This window comes from Balaenoptera acutorostrata, chromosome 9, assembly GCF_949987535.1.
Source record: "Balaenoptera acutorostrata chromosome 9, mBalAcu1.1, whole genome shotgun sequence".
NCBI lineage: Eukaryota > Metazoa > Chordata > Mammalia > Artiodactyla > Balaenopteridae > Balaenoptera > Balaenoptera acutorostrata.
In genome coordinates, this window is record NC_080072.1 from 10409510 (window position 1) to 10426988 (window position 17479).

Here is a 17479-nt window from a genome sequence, read left to right on the forward strand (position 1 = left end):
GGGGCGGGGCCTCCCTTGGTTGGCCGCCTCGGCGCCTTGAGTCCTCCAAGAGGCCAGGTGAGCCCGTCCCGTGATGCCCCGCGCTCCGGCCGCTCTGGCCTGCAACGTGTCTCTGGGGCGGAGACAGCGGCAGTGGAGTTCGCCGCGCGCGGGTGGGGGCTCCCTGTCTGTTTGCTCGTGTCCGTCTATTTTTTTCGTTTCGCCTGAGTCCCGCTGGGCTGCCCCAGGCCTCGACATGTCGTACAACTACGTGGTAACGGCACAGAAGCCCACCGCCGTGAACGGCTGCGTGACCGGTGAGGCTGCCAGGGCAGGAGACCCCGGTGACGGAGGGAGCTGGGGGGAACCGAGGCCTAGGGAGGCCCGCGGCCCCCGGGTTGCCGCCAGGACCGGGCCCAGGGAATGGAAGGCGCTGGCGGCCGAGGGACCTCCCACAGCCCACGGCTTAAAAGAAGCTGTCTCAACACGCGCCTTTGGGGGAGTAAAAGCTGCTCTTGAGGGTCCCCTTTCGTTCTCGGAGGTCACTTGGCCTCGAGGACAGGGACGCGCCCAGTGGGACAGAGAGTGGAGTGTGAGTTGTTTGTGCGGTGTTGCTTGGGCCGCGAGATTGGCCTCGTGTGGTTAGGGGGGAAGGGGCGGTGATGATGGCGACTTTGGGGCAAGAGCCTGGGAGGTACAGGAGGTGGAGGGATGTGAGGAATGTCCGTACTCACCCGAAAGAGAGGAGTCCGCTTTGCCTGGGGCTGTTGTTTACAAGAGGGAGCTGTTGGAGAAGAGGGTTTAGAATGGCCCAGCCCAGTGCTGGGTTTGCCTTGTTTGTTTATGCAAGAATTGTTAAGGACGCAAATGTCCAGAACCCGGGAATAATCATCTTGAACCAAGTTCTCAACAGAATATGAAGCCCTCAAACTTGTATTTTTATGTAAATCCGAATCACGATTCCAAAAGAAAACTGTTGTTGGAGAGTTGGAGGCTATGAAGGAGTGTGGATGGGGTTTTGGTAGACTGCTGGGAGGGCAAGAGGTGCAAACAAAACAAGGTTTTAAGATAAAGCTCTGAGAATTCTCTTGGTTTGATCTAGTCTGTTTGGTAAAGATTTTGTGAAAATTCAAATTTGGACTGAATAAGGAGGAACACTTTCTCCAGCATCCCTTAATTAGAGTATGAGTCGGCCACTGCGATAGGAAAAGTGAAATTCGAGGGCACAGAGCCATCTGAAGGGTTTTCACAGTCATTGGCAGTTGAAGGACATGCTGCTCTTAGGCCCAGTCCAGTTTCTTAATCTGATGAGGGAAGTAGCGTTCTTGAATGTGTGAAGTGAGACTCTGAGGATTTGGTGAGAAGGGAGTGAATGGAGGGAACCGGAGAAATATGTGAAGTAAATCGAGAATTCAGGAGGTTTTAGGTAGAAGTGATAGGATTACTTAGATAGTGCTTTAGCTTCAAAAATTAGAGGATCTGCTCTTTCAGGACACTTTACTTCAGCTGAAGACTTGAACCTGTTGATTGCCAAAAATACGAGATTAGAGATCTATGTGGTCACTGCTGAGGGGCTTCGGCCCGTCAAAGAGGTGGGCATGTATGGGAAGATTGCTGTCATGGAGCTTTTCAGGCCCAAGGTAAGTGCTCTGGGTTGGTTGGGCACAGCAACAAAGGGAGAACTATTAGTTGTAGTCGGGTTTATGTTGTTTTATGTCACTGCTTGCTTAGGATGGGTGCAATAAGGCTTAGGAGAGAAACTCTTCTCTTTTTGAATGGCAGATTTCAATTTATATTCTTATTTAAAAAGCTTCCAAGAAACAGAAGGAGAGATTTGCTAGGGAAAAATTTATCAAGTTGACTTTTTTTTTTTATCAAGTTGACTTTTTAGAAGGGAATATTAAAGCAGTTTGAAATGTGTGTCACCATCCTGTGGGTCATCATAATGATTCAGAGAGTAGGCTCTAGAGTTAGGGCAGTACTGGCTTTATTCCTTATTAAATCTAATTTTGGGTGTCATCTAACCTTTCAGAGCCTTATTTCCCCATCTGCAAAATGGGGATAACAGTATCCAGTCTTCTGGGTTATTGTCAAGATTAAGTGATTTAATAACAGGACGTAGCACATAACAAGCATTCACTGTTAGCACATCATCAAATTATTATTGTTATTATAATTCGACTGTTTCCATCTGTAAGTGAATCTGATGGGGAAGCAGTGGGTTCAAAATTTAAATTATAACCCTTTGAACAAAATACTCACTTTGTTGGGGTCTGTGTTAATAAGTAAGAGAGACTTTGTAGATGCACTTCAGCTTCCTTTGTTCACATTTTTTTTTTCTTTTTCCATGTACTTGGAGGGGATTAGAGGAGGCGTTACATTTATCTTTCAGAATTTGAATGGAGTAATTGAGATTAGCTGACGTGGAACTAGATGAATACATTATATGTAGAGCAGAGATGAAGAATCATGAAAGTAGACTAGATGTTTACCAGCTTCAGTTCTGGCCTTTCTGTACACACCCTTAGGGTGTGTGCGTAACTAATGTGTGTTACATACTTACCGTGGGGTTTTTTCAGGGAGAAAAGAAAATTCTTGAAGAATTTAATATGCTTAAAGAATGATTAAAGGCTAGACAAGTATTCCTGTTTTCAAAAGAAACCTCTTTTGATAGTATGATGTTGGTTTCCAGGGGGAGAGCAAGGACCTACTGTTTATCCTGACAGCTAAGTACAATGCCTGCATCTTGGAGTATAAGCAGAGTGGCGAGAGCATTGACATCATAACGCGAGCGCATGGCAATGTCCAGGTGAGGTGGCTGCTTCAGGCTGATGAGAGTTTTCCAGGTAGGGTTGTCATGATTTGGTGAAGAAAATTGTAGTGCTGGGGCAGCTCTCTGTGTGATCAGAGAAACAAGGAGAAAACACTAAGGACTTCTGTAGTTTACTCAGAGTCCAAGGGAGAAGGTAATAATTCACTGAGATTCAGTGTTTTGCAAAAAGGTGTACACTGGCATTTGGGCGTCCTGACATGTCAAAAAGACGCCACTAGTTTTATTGCCACTCTTAAAATCATCCTGGGAAGGTGGTGCCCAGCGTTCTCTGTTACTCTGGGTGTTTGAGGTACTTCCCTAACCCCAGTTTTATTTCTCAGGACCGAATTGGCCGCCCCTCAGAGACGGGCATTATTGGCATCATTGACCCCGAGTGCCGAATGATTGGCCTGCGACTCTATGATGGCCTTTTCAAGGTTATTCCACTAGACCGGGACAATAAAGAGCTCAAGGCCTTTAACATCCGCCTGGAGGAGTTGCATGTTATTGACGTCAAGTTCCTATATGGTTGCCAAGCACCTACCATCTGCTTTGTCTACCAGGTACTGGAGCAGGAGGAGAGAGGGAGAAGCTGTATGGTTTGGCACAGTGGGAGTTCATTTTTGCTAATCAGAATGTCTGGATGTCATGGTAGGGTAGGCAGAAGTGTTTAATGTATTTGTCCTGAAATGTTTTGAATGATATAATTAATATGTGTCAGGTTTTGGTTGCACCTTGAGAGAAGAAGTACTTATCGTGGAGGCAGGAAGCAGTCTGGGGCCTGTAGCAGGCTTTAATCCTGAGATTACACTCTGGTTGTGGGCCTTGGAGATTTTATAGGGTGACCCAGTTTATACTTTGTCTCTTACTGGCATGCTAGGGGTTTATTAAAACTTAGCTGTAAAGAAATGATCTGGAAATTCCCTTACAAGCAGTGAGAAAATGTCTTGGGGATGCTTTATGTGTCTTCCAAGAAGAGGTACATTTTGATCAGCACTCACTTTCTGGTGACCGCTGGCTCTTGACTTCTATTTTAGTCTGTGCCTAAAACTTTTGTAGAGCTGATCCTGGGCAGCTGTTCTCTGGGCTAGATCTGTTGAGGGGGTGTGGGGTGGGGGCAGGGTGGCAGAGCACCAGACTAATATGCTTGTGTCTTGGTAATACCTCAGCCTTTTAACAAAGGGCCATACAGTATGAGGTTATTTCACTAGCATGTGGTTGAATAAATGATGGAAGAAAGTTTAGTCCAAATCTAAGTACTGTAGTACTGTGTGTGAGCATGTAAACAGTTTTTAAACACTGTGTTAAGTATTGGAAATGCTGATGTATTTTTTTGTATTTCTTAGTGTCACAGTAAGTGCTGTAGTTTTGAGGCTGGTTGATACAAAGTTCATTTGAATAGGTTGAAACCAGTTTAGGAGATTTTGTTTAATCTTATTTACAATACATTAAATATCAGGTCTGAAATAATAACTTGGAATCTCTCTCACTTCTTCAGTTTTGTAAATATCAGGTCATTAAAACATTGATGTTGGTTATTCAAGGCTGACTCTGTGCAGCCTCAGGGCTGTGGGTTGTGAATGATCTTCATTTCCGTATGTGTGTCTCAGAGGCCCAAATCCAAACCCCAGCTTGAATTTATGGTGAAGTTGAGTCTTACCCCTGATCATTGATGGGAAAATCTTTTCATCAACTAAAAATGATTTTTTCTCCTGTTTTGTGCCCAAAAGTCAATTTGAAAAACACCACGTGAGGGAGTTCCTTGGTGGTCTAGTGGTTAGGATTCAGCGTTTTCACTGCTGTGGCCCGGGTTCAATCCCTGGTGGGGGAACTGAGATCCGTCAAGCCACATGGTGTGGCCAAAATTTAAAAAAAAAAAAAAAAAGAAGGAAAATACCATGTGAAAGGTAGTCATGCAGAGTGCTTCAGGAGCTGTAACAATGATGAAGATGTGGGCCCTGCCCTGAAACACGCTGTCAGATTCCTTCCATAACTTCTTAGAGCTTGGTCTGGCCTTTGATGAGGCCACCCTCCACTGGCCCCATGCCGGCTCTTCTAGTCTCTTAAAGGTGTCTTTGATAGCTCCAGGTCTGAAGTGAGTCATGATTCAAAAAAAGGAGGGGAAGATGGTGTTGACAGCGTCAGGATTGGAGGTTTCTACTAACTTTAGAGGAGCAGCATGCTCTGCTCTTTACCGTCACCCTATCAGAATGCATCTGAGAATTGTATCAAACGGATTTGTTTTTTAGACTGTAATTGATTTTTATTTTATTTTAAAAAAATTTTTGTTGGAGTATAGCTGCTTTACAGTGTTGTGTTAGTTTCTACTGTACGGCACAGTGAATCAGCTATACGTATACATATATCCCCTCTTTTTTGAATTTGCTTCCCATTTATGTCACCACAGAGCATTGAGTAGAGTTCCCTGTGCTGTACAGTAGGTTCTCATTTGTATCAAACAAATTTTAAAAATTTGTTAGATGTGTTTCACTTCTCAATGTGTTTGTTTTTCCTCTTTAGCTATTTTATAAGTTCCTTGAAGATAAGGACCAGAGAATATATATATATATATCTAATATATGTACGTATACACACACAAATGTACACATATGTACATTATATCTCTGTAGTGGTTAGTACAGCGTGACAAGTTCATTTTTCTAATTTTTAAATCTCTCTTTGTTGGTTCAATTGTTAGAAACAGTTGGCCTCAGTCACAGTCTACCCAGACTGTCACAAGCTTAGCTGGTGGCCGTTAGCGTGCTGATGGATAAGGTTGGGAAGGCTGGCGTGACAGGAGGGTCAGATGCTGTCCCTTTCAGGGCCCCTCTCCAGCCCAGGGCACCCTTCGTAGGGACTAACGATTCTACCTTTCCTCACCTAGGACCCTCAGGGGCGGCACGTAAAAACCTATGAGGTGTCTCTCCGAGAGAAGGAGTTCAATAAGGGCCCTTGGAAACAAGAAAACGTAGAAGCTGAAGCTTCCATGGTGATTGCAGGTTTGTTGGGGGATTTGGGAAATTTGCCTCTGCCCCACTTCTGGGCCAGTTCCCTATTGCTCCTTCCTCACCTTCTCTGCCCTTCATCTCAGCGCTCCAGTGCTGTTGAGCACATGCATTGTTCAGCCCTCCCTTATGTCTCCTATCTGTAAATGTGCTTCCCTTTGTTTTTTGCATTTCTGTCTTTGGGATTGTCTTGTTTTTTACCCTTCCCCCAAAAGTATAACTTTCCTTTATTTGGGGTGGTGAGGTTAACTAGAACAATGAGATTGATTTGCAGAGTGGCATATGGAAGTTAGTCTCATTATTTTATTGTTGGGCAAAAATTAAAAAAAACTGAAGGGGACCAATAGAGCTTATTTTATCTGGCTCCTGTATTTCATTGATGAGGAAACAAGGCCGAGGGACTTGCCCATGCCTGTGCCTCACTGACAAAGCCTAGGCTGGAATCCAGACATCTTTGCTCTTTATCCTATATTCTTCCCCCAACACTGTTGTGTGTTTCACCTAGTAGAGAAGTTTTAAAACTATTAAGTGCAAATTGGCTCTTCTATATGGTAGGCCTGATAATGGGGGAAATGAAGCTAAGGAACAAGGAAAAAAATCTCAGAAACTCCGAAAGAGTGGCAATAAAAATACGACCAGGAGTACAGAGTGGGCAGCCTGCAATTTCTAAGACAGTAATCTCAGAAAAAGGTTATCATGTTCCCTGGACTTTGATGTCTACAAAATGATTATCTTCAAGTTTGCCTCAGAGATAGCTGGATCAGTGCCCTTGCTGCCTCAGGGTTTGGCAGGTCCCAAATGCTGAACATTTTAATGCTACTCTTTCTCCTGCAGTCCCAGAGCCTTTTGGAGGCGCCATCATCATTGGACAGGAATCAATCACCTATCACAACGGTGACAAATATCTGGCGATTGCCCCTCCCATCATTAAGGTGAGCAGCATTCTTTTCCCTTTTTCTTCTTTCTGCTTGTTCCCCCCCTTCCTTTCCCCACCATTTGTCAGAAGGGGATTCAGAGTTATCTGTCACATTATTCACTATGTATATAAGATGTTGTGTTGGTCATTGGGAATACAAAGAGATTGGCTTGGTGTTGCTTACAAAGAGCTTGCTTGCTAACTAAGGGAGAGAAATAATAATCAAAATTTGGTTTATCCTTTCCATTCATTGGGGCAATTTGAAGAACGGAAAAATTTCGGGTATTCTAATGAATGTTAATGTTTTTGGAGCTCAAATCAGGTAAATAATATAGTGAAAAATATATATAGACTTAAAAAATTAGTCATAAAAAATTACACCTTAAAATTTCAAGTCATAGAAATGAAGGCTTAAAAGCTTAATTATATTTTCTTTTTTTGAGGATAAATAACAAAATCTGTGGTAGCTGCATAGTCCAGTCAATACTTACAGCTGCCTCCTCTTTTATGTATTTGTATTCCAGTAAAATAATATGTGAGTAAACATTTAAAGTATGTTGAGCTCCTCAGAACATTGTCTTCAAAATAAAACGTCCTCATTTTTGGTCACACATGTAATGTGAGCTGAGTGGATTCCTTGCTCATGAAGTGGCTGGGTTTGGTAAAGGGAATGGTCTGCTAGGGTTTATTCTCTGGTTGTGGAGGACGCTTAATCTCTAATGACTGTGTCTTCCCTCTTGGCAGCAAAGCACAATTGTGTGTCACAATCGCGTGGACCCCAATGGCTCCCGCTATCTGCTGGGAGACATGGAAGGACGGCTCTTCATGCTGCTTTTGGAGAAGGAGGAACAGATGGATGGCACCGTCACCCTCAAGGATCTCCGAGTGGAACTGCTTGGGGAGGTAGGCCCTGTCCCTCCTCTTCTACATTCTCCTCAGTGCCTAGTGACCCCAGATGGGTGGTCCCAAACTGCAACTGGGAATTATATTACTTAACACCCAACAACAAATGCTCAGTCCTGCCGTGGAAGTTGGTTTTTGAATGAGTAGATTCTCGAGAATCTCACAGGCAGTGGGGTAATACCTCAAGTATTAAAAAAAAGAGAAACAAAAAGGATACACTGTAGAATTAAAGGTTAATCTAAGGCTGATACTCAGTTATGGGGGGACGTTCTAAAAAAGTATTGTTAAGAACAATGTAGCAAATTTTAGAGATCTCTAGCTATTTTGAAGAGACTGGAGCTGTTGGGATTAAAATGATTATTTGGAGCAGGCACCTGCAAGACAGATTATTGATTTTTCTGATTATAGGGATGTGATAAATGAAGAGTCACAAACTTCAGAGATTTAGGAATGATTGTTGAATGTGACCTGGGGATTTGAAATGGAGAATTGTTTTGGGAATCATGACTGCAGGTGTGATTTTTCTCAGCACGTGTCTGAGAGGTGGGTAGGACGGTGTCTGGATCCCACGTGAAGTCCATTCTCATGTCTTTCATGCCGTTGATTTTCTTTTAGACCTCTATTGCTGAATGTTTGACGTACCTTGATAACGGCGTTGTGTTTGTCGGGTCTCGCCTTGGTGACTCCCAGCTTGTGAAGGTGAGAAGACATTTTCTTCTTTTTGGCTTCTTTTTTGCAGTCTTCACTGCTTCTTCATTAAGTTCTTTCTGTGTTTAGTACCTCTCAGAGTTTTTTCAGTTCATGCATATGCCTACTATCCACCTTTCTACTTGGTTGATTTAGCATCCCACCCTGACTAGCTCTTTGTCCTAAATGTTCATTCAACAAATATGCCAGGCAAGGTGCTAGGTACTATGGATACAATGATGAACAAGAACTAGCTTCTACCTTCAAATAGGTCATAGTCTAATGTATTTGATCCCCTCTAGAATATGAGAATTTGAACCTTCTCTGCAGAAGAATGCATGCAAACATTTTATATTAATTTCCAGCTGTTCCTCTGAAATCCATCCATGGGATGCCAGATTAGCAATCCCTGGCTGGTTAGTGGGTCACCTGTAGGATAACCATGTTCCTTAGCAGTTCCCTTCTAGAAGCGTCCAGTAGAGCATAAGAAGCATCCGTAAGAGCATAAGATCTTAGAGCATAAGAAGATCTACTAGGGTTGAGTTTCTTTTGGATGATAACTCTCTCTTTAGGGTGGGTCTGGAGCATTCTAGGACTAGCATTGTTCTTTCTTTTTCAGCTCAATGTTGACAGCAACGAACAAGGCTCCTATGTAGTGGCCATGGAAACCTTTACCAATTTAGGACCCATTGTGGACATGTGTGTGGTGGACCTGGAGAGGCAGGGGCAGGGACAGGTAAGGGGGTCATCCTGGAAAGGGATAGTTGGTATGCCCACTCAAACTGTGTCCTCCTGGGTCTGCTTAGCTAGAATGGGGAGTGTGCACTGCAGATAACTTTTAAGAGCCTCACTCACTAATTCCAGTGATGTGAGGATAACTACCATTTATTGAGTGCCTATCTTGGTCTGCCAGGCACTTTACATACATTATCTATAATCACACAAGCACTGTGTTAGATAGGGATTCTTGGCCATTTCAGAAGTGAGGAAACTTAAGGCTGAGGAGGATTAAGCAACTTGTCCAAGGTTACATAACTACTAAATGGCAGGTATGTCTGCCTTCAGATCCTGTGCTCTTTCCAGTAAACTAAGTTCCCAGGGTGGAAACAAGCTTGCTAGGAATAGTGGTAGGAGCCTTTTGCTTCTTGGACTAGGACATCCTGTCTGCTTGATAAATTTGAGAGACTTTGGAGATCAACCTCTGCTAAGTCTGCATCCTCAAACCTAGCTCCACAACAAAGGGTCCTTGGATTTAGGTATAGCTTGTTTACTTTCTGAGCATCAGTCTAGTTGCCCCAGTCTGGAGGGGCTTATTTAGAAACCTTTTCTCTACTTGCAGCTGGTCACTTGCTCTGGGGCTTTCAAGGAAGGCTCCTTGCGGATCATCCGGAATGGAATTGGAATCCACGAGCATGCCAGCATTGACTTGCCAGGCATCAAAGGTACCCTTTTGGTGGACATAGGATGCAGATCTTATTTGAGTGACTTTGGCCTCATTACATGTCATGAAGACACTTCCGGGGGGAGCTAGAGGAAAGCAGATCAAATGAAGAGTAAAAAAAGTCATAATGCCAAATAAGCGGTAGATGCTTAAATATATTGAAAAGTTCCAGAGTAAACTTAAAGAGACTATTGACCAAAATTGGATAATGGAGTAGAGGAATGGTGGAAGAAAGATTACAAGTGAAATTTAATGTTGTTTATGTAAGGGAACTGATAGAATCCCTAAAGAGAGAGGAGACTGAGAATATCATAGAAAGATGTACATGTAAAGGTAACTTCTAGAACAAAAGTCCAGATCTTTGTAAATTCCAGGAGAACTATAATAATCAAAAAGATCAAAGAAAGACTACATAGTGAAAGACTTTTATAATATACAAACAGTAAACATAACCTAAAATAATATGACAGAACTGATATCAAACATCTGTATGAGTAACTCATGTAGCAGATATCTGATACCAGTAAACATAAATGGGCTAAACTCACCTGTTATAAGAAAAAGATGATCAGATTGGATCATAAGGCAAAAATTAATTCAAAGTAGTATATAGGAGGCACATCTTAAAAAAAGTAATTCAGAATATAAAAAAGTAAGAGGATGAGAACATATTAATAAAAAAATAGAGGTTTATGAATTAGGAAGAGATCATAAAACTACAAAACTCAAGAGAATCAACTGAAAAGCTAACTACAGACAAGAATTCATTAAGGTAGGATATAAAATTAATGTACTGAAATCAATAGTTTTCATGTAAAAACACAATTAGAAGGTGTAGTAGAGGGAAAGAGCCAATTTACAATAGCAATAAAAAGATAAAACAAGGAATAAGTTTAACAAGAATTGTGCAAAATCTATGTAAGGAAAACTTTAAGATACTCTTAAAGGATTAAAAGGATAGACTGATCAAATGAAAAAGACATGCCAAGGTCTTATAAATTAACATTATAAAGCTTTTTCTCTCTGATTTTTATATTTAATGTATTTCAGTAAAAATATCAATAGGGTTTTTTTCTTTGGCCTGGGCAAGTCAAAGTCCAAATGGGAAACAGAAGCAGCAAGAAAAGTTAGGAAAACTTAAAAAAGAGCAATGAGACGGGCCTAGTCCTACCAGATATAAAAATGTACTATTAAACCTTAGAAATTAAAAGTGTGGTTTTGGTGCATGAATAGGCAAGAGTCCCATGGGCAGACGCAAATGTCCCGAAATAGACACAACTGTATGTGGGACTTTAGTGTACGAAAGTGGTGGTATCTCAAGTCGGTAAGGTAAAGATAATTCTTTTGAATAAATGGTGTTGGGATAACTGGAGTCATTTGGGAAAAGATAAGTTTGGATCCATACTGTGCAATGTATATCTTGTTAGAATCTAAATGGATCAAAGACTTAATGTAAAAAAATGAAGCCATACAAAAGCTGAAAGAAAAAGGTGGTGAATTCCTTTCTAATTTTGGAGTGGGGATAGTCAAACAATGACTCAAAAGTACAGAAGCCAAAAAGAAAGATTAATAAATTCATCAGCATAAAAATAGAACACTTCTGCATGGCAAAAACAAAACACTGTAAGCTAAGTTAGAAGAAATGGCAAATTGGATAAAAACATTTGTAGTTCAAAAAAAAAAAAAAAAAAAAAACATTTGTAGTTCATCTTATAGGCAAAGGCCTAATCTCTCTTAATTCATAAAAAATTTCTAGAAAGACCACGAAATTTCCTGCCCCCAAATTAGCAAAGTTCATGAATGGACAGGTAACAAGCCTAACTTATAATAAGAGAAGTGCGAATCAAAACAAAATAGCGATACTATACTTTACCAGATGCCCAAATCCAAGTTTGACAACGCATTGTGTTGGTGAGGCTGTGAGAAAATGAGCATGCTCACTGAAAATGTCTACAGAAACTACAACTGCATTTAGTGATTTGCCGCGCAAGCCCAGTTCTGGGCATCTAGCCCATAGACCTTTATATGTATAAAATGACATAAATACAAGATTACTCATTGTGGCATTGTATATTGTGGCAATATACTGAAAAAGGGTCCATCAGTGGGAACTAACTAATAAACTGTTACATCCATACAATTAAATACTGTGCAGATGTCAAAAACAAGAAACTGTTCTGTTCTGATAAGGGCTCAGGCATGTATTAGATGAAAAAACAAGGTGGAGTTTGTGATAGGCTATTGTATATGTTGGCTTGCAACACAGTGTTTACCTATTTTCCTAAATTAAAAAGAATTGGAAGGGTAAACTATTATTGTTTACTTATTTTGGGGCTAGGTTGGAAGGAGAGGTGTAGGGGTGAGACTTCTGTGTTAAATATTTAAAAAATAAATTTTGGGACTTCCCTGGTGGTTCAGTGGTTAAGAATCCGCCTGCCAATACAGGGGACACAGGTTCGAACCCTGGTCCGGGAAGATCCCACATGCCATGGAGCAACTAACCCCGTGCACCACAACTACTGAGCCTGTGCTCTAGAGCCCGCGAGCCACAACTACTGAGCCCACGTGCCACAACTACTGAAGCCCGTGTGCCTAGAGCCCAAGCTCCGCAACAAGAGAAGCCACTGCAGTGAGAAGCCCGCGCACTGCAACAAAGAGTAGCCCCCGCTCGACACAACTAGAGAAAGCCCGTGTGCAGCAACGAAGACCCAACGTAGCCAAAATTAAAATAAATTTTTAAAAAAGTAAAAAATAATTTTTGACTTTGAGTCATGGAAATGAATTATCCTATGCAAAATCAAATGAAAAACTTAAAAATGTCAGGCTCAAACAGCTTTAAAAATATCTAACTTCTTCAGAGTCTTAAAGCCAAGGAGGAACAGAGTGGGTATTTCATCTCAGGACTGACGCCAAATTTCTCGCTCTTCCCGTGGGGTTAGGCTGCTCCTTCCTTAGATTGTGGGAGCCGAGTGTTGGTCTGTGCTGTGCCTCTTAATCTTTGATCTCTGTTCCAGGCCTGTGGCCCCTGCGGTCTGATCCTAATCGGGAGACTGATGACACTTTGGTGCTCTCTTTTGTGGGCCAGACAAGGTAAGATGAGTCTGGTGCCAGCTCCAGGTGCTCATGTGAAGGTTGCAAGGTGGGGCAGCTGGTCTGGCTGACCCTGGCCTTCCATTCTGCTGCAGAGTTCTCATGTTAAACGGAGAGGAAGTGGAAGAAACCGAACTGATGGGTTTTGTGGACGATCAGCAGACTTTCTTCTGTGGCAACGTGGCTCATCAACAACTCATCCAGGTAGTAACGGAGAAAAGGGCGGGCCTCATTTACCCTTGAATTTGACCTGGAGTGCAGTACAGGGTACCACCGGATTTTTGAAGTCAATTTTTATGGCTCTAAAAGTAATGTAAAAAGGCTAGGGAAAAAATTGAAATTACCTAATCACCCACTACTGAGAGCAACTTAACTCTTTTAACTTTGGAGTTGTTCCTTTTAGCTTTAATTTTTCTTTGCAAATGTATGTACGGTCGGCCCTTTGTATCTGTGGGTTTCGTAATACACGGACTCAACCAACCGTGGATCAGAAATATTTGGGGTGGGAATTCCTTGGTGGTCCAGTGGTTAAGACTTGGTATTTTCACTTCCATCCCTGGTTAGGGAACTAAGATCCTGCAAGCCAAGTGGCATGGCCGAAAAAAAAAAAAAAATGGGGAAAAAAAACTTCAGAAAGTTCAGAAAGCAAAACTTGAATTTGCTGTGCACCAGCAGCTATTTACGTATCATTTACACTGTATTTACAATTATTTACATAGCATTTACATTATATTAGGTATTATAATTAATCTAGAGATGATTTAAAGTACACTTAAGGATGTGAGTAGTTTATAAGCAATTATTGTTCCATTTTATATAAGGGACTTGAGCATCTGCGGATTTTGGTATTGGCTGGGGGATTCTGGAACCAGTCCCCTGCAGATACTGAGGGATGACTGTATATTGTGTTTATTCACATTTTCTTTTATGGATGGGATCATTATATATATATTTTTTGGGGGGTGGGCAGGGGTATATCGTTTTCACACTAATTATATCCTGTCTTCTGAGACACATTTTTTTCCCCGTGTTATAGCAGTAGTTAGTATATACTTGTTTGGAGAATACTGAAAAGCACAAAGAAGAAAAAAAACTAGTCATAGGCTACCGTCCATATATGACTTTTGGCAGCACTTACAAGGTACTAATTATTATAATCAGAGTTCTAACTCTGTTCAGATCCTTATTTTTTAAATCTTTCTGTGATATGGGGGGCATATAGCCTTTTGGCACTTTTGTTAGCTGTGAGAGCCTGATTTCTTTGCACCTCTCAGCGCCTGGTGGTCTTTTTAAGTTTGGAGTGACCATGATGCTCTTGGTTTTTTGCACACCCTCCTCACCTTTTGAGCCGTTCTCCACACTGAGCAGAGTCAGTGATTTACCTGTGGCAGGTATAGCACTTGAGGGCCTGAGGACTATTGAACTGTCTCTATCTTTTTATCCTCTTGGTCTTCCTTTTAGGCAACAGGCAGTGGTGGGTTTGGTAAAAACCAGAGGGAAGCTTCTGTCAGTTTGTTGAACAAATGTGGGAAGTGCCCAGTTACTGACTCATCGCTTTGTCAGTGTTTTCTAACTGGTGGCCTGAATACTGGCCCCAACTCACATATCTGTTAAAGGGCTTTCCTTTTTTTTTTTTTTGATTTTCAGAATTATGCTGCTGCCCTGGTTTTATAATTTACACTAGACCAGACCCTTCAAAAGCTGATTTCCTATTTTATACCAACCCAATTATTACTAATGATGAGTTTCTTCTTTTTTTTTCAAGGGCAGTATTAGGTTTTTAATTAAAATCTTTAGTCTTCCCCATTGAAGCTTCTGAAACACCTTTGTTCAGCCATCAAAAGGACCACATTTTCTGTGTATGAAACCAGAGTTCTGCTTTCTGATCTCTCCCAAACTAGAGCCTTTCCTTTCTCAGAGCTGTGATCCTGCAGCCTCGGCTTGGCATCACACCCTGTCCTTGGTCCTCTAGACCCTGCACTGGGGCTTGAAGACAACCACCCCTCCCCCTTTGGCTCCTCTAGCTTTGAATTACACATAGACCTTGCTGGCCTTAAAAAAATACCTTCTAGACCCCAGGACTTCCCTCCAGCTATTGCCCCATCTCCGTCTTCATCTAGATTCTGGAATCAAAAAAGTCTGTCTACACTGGCTGTCTTCCTTCTCCTGTCTTCACTGCAGGCTGCCCGATATGACCTCTCCTACTAAATTGGGTGCACATTCCAGTAGCTGCTGCCTCTTTCTTGAGATGTGTCCTTCCTGAGCTTCTGTCCACTTCCCTCTTTTCTAACTTTCTTTCTAACCCTCTAAATGAGCCTTCTCATATACTTTTTTTTTTTTTTGAGACTTGTCTTTATAGTGATGTCTTTTTTTTTGAATTTTATTTTATTTTTTTATACAGCAGGTTCTTATTAGTTATTTATTTTATATATATTATTGTATATATGTCAATCCCAATCTCCCAATTCATCCCACCACCACCCACCCCCCGCCACTGTCCCCCCTTGGTGTCCATACGTTTGTTCTCTACAATGATGGGCTTCTTTACCAAATGGAAAGACTAATAACCCTTTGAAGTATTATGTAATCCCATTGTAGTTCATTAGTATGAGTAATAGCTTGTAGTGTTTCTGTGTCCCGCATAGTGTTTATAATTCTGAAGGGCTTTCCTCTTTAAGTAGAAACTCAATTTTGATGAGTAAGGTGTATTGATACATAATAGTGTTATCAACCTGCTTTTTGTTTTATTTCAGTGATGAAATAAATGTATAAAATGTATTCATACATAGTAAAGAACTTGTGTATTTTGGATATTTTATTTATTTTATTTCATTTTTTTTGGCTGTGCTGCATGGCTTGCAGGATCTTAGTTCCCCGACCAGGGATTGAACCCACGCCCTCAGCAGTGAAAGCGCGGAGTCCTAACCACTGGACCGCCGGGGAATTCCCAGAACTTGGATATTTTAGAGGTCTGATTTTTGGGTTGAGAAAAACAGCTAGACTTGTAGTTGTAGGTCTTACTCCATCGATACCTTTCCATAGGTTGTGTTACCCAAGCCTTACTCAGAGAGAAACAGGCCTTCTCTTTTTCTGCCTGTAGGTATGTAAGCTGTAAGCTGCCTGAAGCCAGTCTTCTTTTTTTTTTTTTTTTAAATTTATTTATTTATTTATTTATTTTTGGTTGTGCTGGATCTTTGTTTCTGTGCGAGGGCTTTCTCTAGTTGCGGCAAGCGGGGCCACTCTTATCGCGGTGCGCGGGCCTCTCACTATCGCGGCCTCTCCCGTTGTGGGGCACAGGCTCCACACGCACAGGCTCAGTAGTTGTGGCGCACGGGCCCAGTTGCTCCGCGGCATGTGGGATCTTCCCAGACCAGGGCTCGAACCCGTGTCCCCTGCATTAGCAGGCAGACTCTCAACCACTGCGCCACCAGGGAAGCCCTGAAGCCAGTCTTCTTAAGGGCTTCAGCTAAAAATGACACCTTCATGTAATTAATCATTGCAGAACTTTGGAAAAATATATCTATATGGCAGAGGAGCTTATTCTTAGGGTTCCACCAGGGCAGCATTTACCACCTTCTCACCCCTGTATAGATCCCTGCAGGGGCTTGGAGACATTGCTCTTCTTTCTCTAGATCACTTCAGCATCTGTGAGGTTGGTCTCTCAAGACCCCAAAGCTCTCGTCAGTGAGTGGAAGGAGCCTCAGGGCAAGAACATCAGTGTGGCCTCCTGCAATAGCAGCCAGGTAGTGGTAGCCGTGGGAAGGGCCCTCTACTACCTGCAGATCCATCCTCAGGAGCTCCGACAGATCAGGTGTGTGTTTATCTGCTCTTTTTGCCCTCCCTGTTGTCTGGGACTTCTTTGATCCTTGGATTCCTTCCTCTGCCATATTCTTCCTTGTTCAGCCACACAGAGATGGAACACGAAGTGGCCTGCTTGGACATCACCCCTTTAGGGGACAGCAATGGAATGTCCCCTCTTTGTGCTATTGGTCTCTGGACAGACATCTCAGCCCGAATCGCGAAGCTGCCCTCTTTTGAGCTACTGCACAAAGAGATGCTGGGTGGAGGTGTGTTTCTTTTAAGGACGTGGGTTGGGATCAGAATCAGAATTTGGAACAAGGACTTAATGTACCTCTTTCCCACAGAGATCATTCCTCGTTCTATCCTGATGACCACCTTTGAGAGTAGCCACTACCTCCTTTGTGCCTTGGGAGATGGGGCGCTTTTCTACTTTGGGCTCAACATTGAGACAGGTGAGACTAGCACTTCGATTGAGGGGCTCTTCGGAAAATCTGGAGTATTGGAGTTGGCAGAGTTCTTAGCCTCAGGGTGCTGCTTTTGAAGCTTCACAATCTAGCTGTGCGTCCTGTTTCGTTTCTTTCCTTTTTTCTCCGGATGCCGTTCTTTCTGTAGGCCTGTTGAGCGACCGTAAGAAGGTGACTCTGGGCACCCAGCCCACTGTATTGAGGACTTTCCGTTCTCTTTCTACCACCAACGTCTTTGCTTGCTCTGACCGCCCCACTGTCATCTACAGCAGCAACCACAAATTGGTCTTCTCCAATGTCAACCTCAAGGAGGTGAACTACATGTGTCCCCTCAACTCAGATGGCTACCCTGACAGGTGAGCCTCTTTTTCTTTCCTCAGC

General features: G+C 42.4%; 1 protein-coding gene across 1 annotated transcript in view; it reads left to right on the top strand.

Moving 5' to 3' along the window:
* The first annotated feature begins 85 nt into the window (after positions 1 to 85).
* The window catches only part of DDB1 (damage specific DNA binding protein 1), a 31271-nt gene continuing 13877 nt past the window's right edge, over positions 86 to 17479 (top strand). Inside the window, exons 1-16 of the mRNA XM_007174450.2 lie at positions 86 to 296; positions 1471 to 1619; positions 2672 to 2788; positions 3133 to 3354; positions 5676 to 5790; positions 6631 to 6728; positions 7457 to 7615; positions 8231 to 8314; positions 8922 to 9038; positions 9642 to 9744; positions 12758 to 12833; positions 12929 to 13037; positions 16466 to 16644; positions 16737 to 16900; positions 16979 to 17086; positions 17247 to 17454. Of these exons, the coding sequence (XP_007174512.1) occupies positions 236 to 296; positions 1471 to 1619; positions 2672 to 2788; positions 3133 to 3354; positions 5676 to 5790; positions 6631 to 6728; positions 7457 to 7615; positions 8231 to 8314; positions 8922 to 9038; positions 9642 to 9744; positions 12758 to 12833; positions 12929 to 13037; positions 16466 to 16644; positions 16737 to 16900; positions 16979 to 17086; positions 17247 to 17454 (2069 nt within the window). The 5' untranslated portion in view covers positions 86 to 235. The remainder of the gene's footprint in view (positions 297 to 1470; positions 1620 to 2671; positions 2789 to 3132; positions 3355 to 5675; positions 5791 to 6630; positions 6729 to 7456; positions 7616 to 8230; positions 8315 to 8921; positions 9039 to 9641; positions 9745 to 12757; positions 12834 to 12928; positions 13038 to 16465; positions 16645 to 16736; positions 16901 to 16978; positions 17087 to 17246; positions 17455 to 17479) is intronic.